This window comes from Nicotiana attenuata, unplaced genomic scaffold, assembly GCF_001879085.1.
Source record: "Nicotiana attenuata strain UT unplaced genomic scaffold, NIATTr2, whole genome shotgun sequence".
Taxonomy (NCBI): domain Eukaryota; kingdom Viridiplantae; phylum Streptophyta; class Magnoliopsida; order Solanales; family Solanaceae; genus Nicotiana; species Nicotiana attenuata.
Window position 1 is genome coordinate 126,214 of NW_017672191.1, and position 10,876 is coordinate 137,089.

General features: G+C 40.5%; 1 protein-coding gene across 1 annotated transcript in view; it reads right to left on the reverse strand.

The window, feature by feature from the left end:
- Positions 1 to 578: 578 nt before the first annotated feature.
- The window catches only part of LOC109212238 (geraniol 8-hydroxylase-like), a 33,761-nt gene continuing 23,463 nt past the window's right edge, over positions 579 to 10,876 (reverse strand). Inside the window, exon 4 of the mRNA XM_019375866.1 lies at positions 579 to 949. Within this exon, the coding sequence (XP_019231411.1) occupies positions 579 to 949 (371 nt within the window). The remainder of the gene's footprint in view (positions 950 to 10,876) is intronic.

The following is a 10,876-nucleotide window of genomic DNA, read 5'->3' on the forward strand; positions in this document are numbered from 1 at the left end:
TTTTGCACGACTTTTCGGTTGCACAGACCGCTGACCTCACCAGATTGATATCATGATCGAGACATCGAAGGGGTCAGAATCAGATTGTTTCTTATCATTTCATTCTAAGAAACGCGGGGACTATCTGTATACGGTCGAAATCAGAGAGCTCGACTTCGAGGTCTGAATGGAACCCCGGGCTCGAGTTCGGGGTAGCACGAAGTAAAGACCGGATCTGACTGGAAAATGCATACCTCGAGGGAGAAAATCGAATACCCACCATGATTTACCTCGAGGGCAGTACATTTTCGATGACAATCAAGAAAGAGCGGGAATTTCTCGAGGATATGTGGATAAGGGTATAAATTAAGGGATAAGATTTGTACGAAATTCCGTACTAGGTTGTTATACATCTGTACCAATAGAATTCTTTGTCATAATTGGAAATGTACTATATTAAGGTTTTCCCCTTCTATATAAAGGGGACCCCAATCTTTGTAAAAATCATCTGACATACTACAATAGAATATTCTAATATGCTTTTCTCATTTGTTGTGCTCCCTAATTGTTCTTCAGCTTTATTATTTTTACATTATTGTTCATACTTTGCTTACTCTTAGCTCAATCAAACCACTCATAAGGTCAAGAACCTTAGTAAGATGATCGGTCATGCGTTGCCTTATACGTTGTGGATCAATTTTCTCAAGAAAAGGGAAATAGTCCACCAAATTTGGTTTACCAGCCTCGACCATAATGTTCCACACCAAGTCCTTAAATTCCTTAGCGGAATCAGAAAATGGGTCAGTCAAATCTTTAAAGAAAATAGTGTTTGACAGCAAATTCAAGGAAGTTCTAAAAGCTGCTCTGCCAATATTCACTGCTTCACCATTGTTGGCACTCTTGTGACAAAAATCAATTAGCTCCTGGATCTTTTTACTTCTAAGATGCTCGCTAACATCAAGCTTGTTACCTGAGAATACATGTGATAAAATCAATCAACTTTTAGTAAACCACTCAACCAACTCGAAATAGTACGTACGGGTTGGGTGGGTTATGACACGTTTGTTGATTAAACGAGTCAAAAAGAAATTGCCCGAAGGAACAAAATGCAACCCCAAATGCACAAAAATTAATTTGGAGAATGAAATTTATGTAAATTTGAAAGAATTCAAACTAATAATTCAAGAACATTTAGATCAATTTTTAATTTTCTCTTTAACAAAAATCAAATTAAAGAAAGAGGAGGTTGGATCATGTTGAACGGGTTAGGTTACGATATGCTAAGTTAAATTAGCCAATGGATGCATAATATATGTGTAATCCATGTATAATATGTGTATAATCACATATAATCAAGATATAATATATGTATACTGGCTAGAAAAATAATATGTATATAATCATATATAATCAAGGTATAATATTGTTGGCACTCTTGTGGCAAAAATCCATTAGCTCCTGGATCTTTCTAGTTCTGAGATGCTCACTAACATCAAGCTTGTTACCTGAGAATACATGTGATAAATCAACCAACTTTTAGTAAAACACTCAACCAACTCGAAATAGTACGGGTTGGTTGACCAATATTGTCCTTTATCTTTGAGGGTAGGTCTATTTTGGTCCCTCAAATATAATCATGAGCATATTTAGTCCTTTAAGTATTTTAAAGTGGAGCACCTTTAGTCTCACTAACACGATGTGCTCAAAAACTAACGGTGTTACCCAACTCTGATTCATGAAAAAAATCTTCTGCTCTGAAGCAAAACGTTTCCTCTCCTTTTATTGGATAACTGAAATTGTCACTTTAATTCCTCATTTTTAGATAATGTCTTCTAAAATTTTGACATTGAAAATATACCCTTCTGTGCCAGTGCCATACGATACAGTGCCCAGCATCTAATCAATACTGAAATCAACAACCTTGCCCGGCGACATGCCCGACCACAAGAAACACATCCGAAAAGTCCTTCACCACCGGAACTGAATCAATATGAGGAGCCTCAGTACTGACACTCATCACAAGAGCCGAAATAATAAAGGCAAATCCATCCCAGCCGTCCGCTAGGTCTTCGAAATATACAAATCCCCAATAGGACATAATCTGCCGCACCTCGCCACTCAATCCGTGGCATTCCCGGCATGGCCAACAGCGTCGTCTTATCGCAATAGTCCAAAATAACACACGAAGACAACCAGTCTGAACCCAATATCACTTCCAAATCCAACATACCAAGCATAAAAGGTCCGCTCGGGTCTCCAGACCCCGATAGTCACTAAATAGCCGATACACGTGACTCACAACAACAATATAGCCTGAACGCGAGAACTTCCGGTCTCCAACCCTATGTAGCACACAAATCACCATACCTGATCCCCAAATTCCGCAGTCCGAATACATATCATACCTCAAGTACCTAATCATTCCACGAAGAATATCCTAAAATTCCCCTGTGCCATCAAGCAAACTCGAATATCAGCAGTCGATCTAACAAGAAAGCGCCACAGTACTACCGAAGTACTATCAACTTAATCACATTACCTTTTTCTGAAACATATACCCTCGTCGAATCACTATGATTAGCAATACCATTTCCTTAATCATCTGAAGATCATTCACCCTAATCATCTGAAGCTCATTTCTCTAATCACCTAAAACTGCCCGTGCTGCCTAAGAATTTTATGACTTTCCATTCAAAACTGAACTGTAACCTTACACACGCAAATCTCGATCCTCCACAACATATCGCATATACCATACCACCCTAGGATAACATGAGAACTCCATCTCCCTTCCGAGCCACAAACATCTACGTACTCAACTAGTCAAGAAATTCCCATTTGATCGCATCTAGAAGAAAATCACTATACATCCCATGCTCCTCATGCCAGCATAAATTATACTTCTCTAACCATGGTAGAAATTATCAAGAATTCTACGAACCCCCTTTTGTACAAAACCGAACCATCAAAACTGACTCCTTCTAACTCAACCAAGCTACACAAGCAATCAAACCTAAGAGTATCGCCACAAAACACTTGTGGAAACCCGCCGCTTCATAAGCACTCAAGAACCGATCATATCCATTACCACGCCAATCCGACCTACTACCAAGCTATCCCATCTATCCGAGTTCCCTTCTGACTCACCTTCAACTTGATATTCCTTCTCGCTATAACATCACAATTTCTCAACCCAGAGGTACCACACGAGACCCAAGCACAAAACCATACCGTCTAAAACTCATAGGCCACTGAATACTCTCTTAAACATCCCTAAAAGCACCACCTTCAAAATACTTTACTCCGAAGAGACTTCCTACGAATCTAAATCCGTTACCCTTACCTTCCTGATACTGACACATCGAATCCACAATTTACAGCAAATACCACAAGTCTTGACTTTTTCCAATGAAAACTCAGTTTCTAGCCACATATGCCACTTTACAATACCCAATTGTTATATGTAGAATGTAGAACACATTAGAACCATTCTCGCAAGTCATCCACTCTACTCAAACCGCAATTAGCCCGATCAAAAGAATCGAACACCTTGTGCCTCATTAGCACTTCAGACACTGTAGAAAGCAACCTCATCCCAAAACAACCAAGCAACTATCGGCTCTATGCACCAAGCATCTTTTACCAACAACAAGTCAAGACATTCCGAGATTCTCTTACACCTATGAAGCATGACATAACCTTTGTCAAAATTTTCCTTTACTCGAGGCATCCTCGGTCTCAATCTCCATAAGCCATAACTGATTCACCAGTATGCTTCAAACTGGAACTAACATAGCACATAACCGTGCAATCGTCTAATCAATAGGAGACTCCCCCACTTGACTCGAAGCCATAGATCAAAACACACACCATAATTCACAACGCATATACTTTATTGCTACCATAATACCATAGTGATATTAAACTCAATCCTTCATAAGCTTGTGGAAACACAAATCATCTAGAATTTTAACTCTTCTACAAATCTCGCATTCACTCACACAATAGTTAAGCCCACTCTCTAGGCGACCCAATTTAGATTTGAACACATATTCTTCACTTGTAAATGAGATCTTCTAATAGACAACATAAGGATCACACAACCTTAGAACACTCCGCACGAGATAACCCACCAGCTTTGCCTCCAACTAACATTTCTGCATACCTTCCACCGTCACATGCATTACGCAGTCACTTGGTCTTCCTGAGTCTGAACTCATACCGCAACATGAAATTTACTTCACTCCCAACTGGGAAACATGAAAAGATTCTTCACACGCCCATAACTCGGGGCTATACCTCGAATCAAGATAGACTTCAAGTATCTAATAGTTCTCCCATTATTCAGTAGACCCTTCTCGTCGCTTCCAAATCATATAGATACACCTCGCAGTACTAGCATACTCATCACATAGCCACAGCCGTAATTTCCACTAACAGGGACACTACCGAACATATAAGTTTAAAAACACATGTTCACACAATCAGCACCTCGGTGCTCAAGCCATAGGCAACGATTCAGCCTCAAGTCCTCTAGACTCGCCCAATATCAAACTCACAGAGATAGCATCTCGCCCCTCGATCGGGGAATCACGAGCCATCAAGGCATATCTGATACCGAGCGCTCATGCGCGCATATGAACGCGTGGAAGGAATTACAAGAGTTACTTTTCAAGCTGAATCAAGGACACATGATAGTATTCCAAGAATGTGAAGTTTTTCCTAAAGGTTCTGCAGCCTCTCGAGGATAAATACAAACGTCTCTGTACCGATCCGCGAGACTCTACTAAACCTGCTCATGACTCGTGAGACCTATGTAACCTAGGCTCTGATACCAACTCGTCACGACCCAAACCCCGATCCGGTCGTGATGGCGCCTCTCGTGAAGACAAGGCCAGCCAACCACCCAAATTGCCTTTTCAGAATAGTAATTATTAATAAGCAGTTTTAGCATAACTAAATAACCACAGTCTAAACAAAAGATTTCTTTATTAAGTGCGGAATACAACCCAAACAGAGCCCAAACCGGGGTGTCACAAGTCACGAGCATCTATTAGAGTATAAATACAACTACAAGGCCGAAATAAACAAAGTAGGACTGATAAGCAAAGGATGAAATGCGGTGCTGCGAACGCTGGCAGCCACCTCGCTAAATCAGACAACACTGCCTCCGATCAGCCAAAACCCGCTACCGGGTGTATAAATACCTGCATCTGCACACAAGGTGCAGGGAGTAAAGTGAGTACTCCAAATCAGTGAGTAATAAAGGTAAATAACAACTGAGCAGTAAGAAATCACGTAAAGCAAATCATCATGCTGTATAGAAGCAGTGTAAAACCCTTTGAGAAAAGCAGTGAAGCTGTGAAATCTTTAGAAAATATCTTAGCTCAGTTTAAACCTCTTTTGAAGATGACTTTTTCAACAGTTACGCAATGATTGCAAAACAGTTAATGCCGATAAGTACAGAAAAACGCCCCTCGGGCACAAATACCATAGTATAACAGGTAAAATGACAAGTAAATATAAAAGATGAACACATAAAGGTTCGCCCCTCGGGCAATATCTCAGAACAGTACCAGCCCCTCGGGCTCACACTCAGAACACTCTCAGAATAATATCATATAGCAACCGCTGCGGCGTGCAGCCCGATCTATATATCGCTGCGGCGTGCAGCCCGATCCATATATCGTCGACGGCGCTCACTGGGGGTGTGCAGACTCCGGGAGGAGCCCTTTACGGCCCAAGCGCAATATCATGCCACCTCGTGGCATCATCTCTCGGCACTCGGCCTCACATCACTCGGCACTCGTCCTCACATCACTCAAGCCACCTCGTGGCATATAAATGTATCTCAGGCCCTCGGCCTCATATCACTCAGCATGTCCTCACATATGGCCCTCGGCCTCACTCAGTCCGAAAATCATCACAAGCCCCTCGGGCATTAGTAAAATAGTAGTTCTCAGCCTAAAACATCATTTAGAAATATCATTTAAGTTTAAAATTTGAGTAAAAGTGGCTGAGTTGTAAAAACAGTAGTTATTAACAGGACTGAGTTCAAGTAATAATTCAAACAGTAAGCTAGCGTCTGGCCATAGATACCAAATTTATTTTGAAAAATCTGATTTGGGTGAAGTTTGGTTTGAAGATGAAAATGTGTTTGGACATACGTTTCCAAAACATATTTTCCAACTTTATTTTGGAAAAACATGTATATAATTCCCAAGTTTTGGGATTTTGGCCCAAAATTAGCTCAATAGCTGATTTTGGAATTTGAGATTTTGGATTTGGCCAAAATATGGGCAAAATTTATGGCCAAACATGAGTTTTGAAAATAAATCCCAAATTTATTTTGGCAGAACTCATGGCCAAACCGGGCCTAAGTAAATAGTGATGAACATCCCCGAAGGGTTCAAATAGTTGGCACGAAGCCCAAATATGACAATCAGCCCAAATCATGATGATAAAAAATAAGTTTCAGTCAAATATGCAGTAAAATCATCAATCGGGGTAGACCAAGTCACAATCCCCAACGGTGCTCTACCCCACGCTCGCTATGCGGCGTGCAAGTCACCTCAACATAACACTACGATGTGCAATCCGGGGTTTCAAACCCTCAGAATATCATTTACAATCATTACTCACCTCGAACCGGCGAAATCTCTAGCTCGCGACTGCCTTTGCCCCTCAAATCGGCCTCAACGCGCGTCGAGTCTATCCAAAATCAGAATGAATACATCACAATATGCTAAGGGAACAAAGCCTAAGCGAAAACATTCATTGTCTCAACATTTGATTGTTTTGCCATAAATATGAGTTATTATTTTGCTTCCTGACTATTTTTAAGATCCAGTGACACCGGCAAGAATAGTATCAAAAAAGAAAAATAAAAGAAATAGTTAATTTTTTTTCATGTAGTTAATATCCAATGATTATCTATATTTACTGAGAAAGTGTAAAGTTTAATATTATTTACATACAATCCAAATAACTTAAATATTTGACATGATTAGTATCCGCGCGTGATACTAATACTAGTTATGTAAAAAGCGAACAAGTGACACGAGGCAGACAAATATAACAGCTTTTAGTTGAGAGACCACGTGGATCGATTACTTATTTCTTTTCTTTTTTTGTTTTTTCTTCCTCCCCTCTTAATGATTAATTAAGATGGTTGATGAACAACAAACTAACATGTTTATTTTCATAACTTCTAAAATGATAAACAAACATCACGATTATGAGTCATGAATGAAAACGTCTACTTTCATTTGAACATTAAAGATGACCAACCCCCCCTCCCCCCACACACACCCCCACCAACTTAACCAAAAGAAAAAAGAACTCTTCATCCCTCCCCCTTCCCCGAAACAATGGAGATGGAACTACTAAACCTATTATTTTTTATATATATATATATATATATATATATTTTAAAACTTCAACGAATATTAAATTTTGAACTCATATTTTTAAAAGTATAAAATTTCAAAGGTTGAACTCATCAAAATTAAATGTTAGAATGCGTCTCTCCCTACCTCAAATACTCTCTCTTCATAAGAAGATTTATTTCCAGTGTGTGTATGTTTTGGGAGTGGGAAGATAAAGTGCATATAAGTAAGAAAATGAAAAAAGAGCAAAGAGAAAAACTACACTTACAGTTGGATGTAGGAGAGCTGACAACTCAAGATTCAAGAAAATTTTAAGAGCCAATTAAATGGGTTTTGGTAATAGTGATAAACATTCCCGAAGGGTTCAAATAGTTGGCACGAAGCCCAAATATGGCAATCAGCCCAAATCATGATGATAACAAATAAGTTTTAGACAAATACGCGGTAAAATCATCAATCGGGCGGTCCAAGTCACAATCCCCTACGGTGCTCTACCCCACGCTCGCTATCCGGCGTGCAAGTCACCTCAACATAACACTACGATGTGCAATCCGAGGTTTCAAACCCTCAGAATATCATTTACAATCATTACTCACCTCGAACCGGCGAAATCTCTAGCTCGTGATGCCTTTGCCCCTCAAATCGGCCTCCACGCGCGTCGAATCTATCCAAAATCAGAACGAATACATCACAATATGCTAAGGGAACAAAGGCCAAGCGAAAATAATCAATAACGGGCACAAATCCCGAAATTACCAAAATCCGAGCCCCGGGCCCACTCCTCGAAACTGAGAAATTTTCACATCAATAGATTCCATATCTTCTCACGAGTTCATACATATCAAAAGTTCTCAAATCCGACCTCAAATGGTCCTTCAAATCCCAATTTAAATGTCCAATTTCTCAAGCCCTAGTTCTTCAATATTAGGCTTAGTTTCCATGAATTCCTAGGTGGATTTCATAATAAGAACGAGTTTTAAGTTCGAAAATCTTACCTCCAATTGATTCCCCTTGAATCCCTCTTTAATCTCCACCAAGAAGCTCTCAAAATGGTCAACCATGGAGGAAAAATGACCCAAAATCGCGGATGAAGTGACTTAAAATATTCTGCCCAGCACTGACCATTACTTCATCGCAATCGCGACCCAAGTCACGCGATCGCGAAGCACTCAATTTCCACCTCTCAAATTAACACTATGCGAACGCAATGATGATGCTGCGAAGGCGATGCTTTAAATCCCAGAGCTACGCGAACGTGACCCCAATGATGCGAACGCGAAGAGCAAAACTCGACCCCCAATTACTTATACGCGAACGCGTAATACTGTACGCAAATGCGAAGCACAAGCTCAGGGCAGCCCATACTCCTTCTACGCGATCGCGAAGGCCAAAAATTGACTGCAACTGCTGCTGCAATTTCTGCAACTCCTCAACCTAGAAATTGGTCCGATTGACCATCTGAAACTCACCCGAGGCCCCCGGGACCTCAACCAAAGCTACCAACATAACCCATAACATCATTCAAACTTGTTCCAATCATCAAAACACCTCAACAACATCAAATTACCCAAAACTCATTGAATTCAAGCCTAAGTTTTCTAAAAAACTTCCGAAATACACTTTCAATCAAGAACCCAACCAAACCACGTCCGAATGACCTGAAATTTTGCACACACATCACGAACGACATAACGAAGCTACAGCATTTCTCGGAATTCCATTCCGATCCCCGGATCAAAATCTCACCTACCAACCGAAAATCGCCAAAATACTAACTTCGCCAATACAAGCCTAATTCTACACCGGACCTCCAAAACCAATTCCGATCACACTCTTAAGTCATAAATCACCCAACGTAGCTAACCAAACCATAAAAACTCCGATCCGAGCTCATATATCAATAAGTCAACTCTTGGTCAAACCTTTCAAATTCAAAGCTTTCAACTGAGACCGTTCTTTCAAATTCATACCGATTTCCGTGAAAACCAAAACCAACGATCTACGTCAGGCATAACACATTACTCGGGGCAAGTGATGCCCGAGAACTGGCGATCAAAGTGCAAAAGCTCTAAACAACCAGTCGGGTCGTTACAGTTACCCTGCTCGCGAATCATAGGTACCCATAGATACACACATTCAGACAGTCAATCAAGACTTCATCAGGAAACAATTATCCAAGAAAAGGCAATTTCTCTTTTAAAAACAAATCAAGAAAAGATGACTAGTCTTTTAGAAATTCATTTAAACGCTCGATATGTTTTAAGCATTTTTAAATTGACAACAAGATTTCAAATATTGCAGGTAAAGCATGCTTTTGGGTCCTAGACTACCCGGACTTAAGCATAATAGTAGCTACGCACGGACTCTCGTCACCTCGTGCGTGCGTAGCCCCCACAAACAGAAGCACATTATCCAATTAATTTACCTATGGGGACAATTCCCTCTAACAAGGTTAGAAAGGAGACTCACCTCGCTCCGAAGCCTATGTCCCAATTCAAGAACGCGCTCAAACCTCCAAGTTGGAGCCGAACGATCCAAAAGTAGTCAAATGGGGTAAGAACTAGTCAATACATGCTCAAAAGTTCATATTCTAATTATTAAACCAATTTCCCAACCATAAATGCAAGGTTCCTAAAATTCATCCCCGGGACCGTGTGCCAGGATTCGGGAAATTTTTGAAGAAAGTTGTTACCCAAAACCTAAGGATCAATAATATATAATTTCTACTTCATTCCATCACAGATTTCGTGGTTAAATTTTGTTCTTATCAAACTCTACGTTTTTCATCTAAACCCTTGATTTTTCCTAATTTTCACATGTTAATCTACCCATAATCTATATATTTAACTCATGTTGTGTAGAAATTACTTACCTCAAAGTGCTAGGTGAAAACCCTCTTCCAAGAGCTCCAAAAATCGCCTAAGACCAAGTGGGAAATGAAGGAAATGGGCTAAGTCTCGGGATAAAAAGCCCTAGGTTCCAGTCGCAGATGTCGCATTTGCGACATCCGGCTCGCAATTGCGATGCCGCATTTGCGACAAAAGACATCACAAATGCGAAGCCTAGCCAACCCTGCCCTGGTCGCATTTGCGACAAAATCCTTCGCAAATGCGAAGGTGACAGCCTCGCAAAAGCGGTCCTTCATTCGCAGATGCGAACTTTCCCTCAAAAGCCCAGGCTCGCAAATGCGAACTCCCTTTCGCAAATGCGATGATCGCATTTGCGCCAATTCCTCGCAAATGCGATCATACCAGAACGAGAAATTTCACTCTTTTACAAAACACTCCGAAGCTACTCCGAAACTCACCCGAGCCCCCGGGGCTCCAAACCAAACACCCGCACAAGTCTAGAAACATAACACGGACTTGCTCGAAACCTCAAATCACATAAAACAACGCTAAAACCATGAATCGCACTCCAATTCTAGCTTAATGAACTTTAAAATTTCAAACTTCTACTTCCGATGTTTAAACCTATCAAATCACGTCCGTTTGACCTCAAATTTTGCA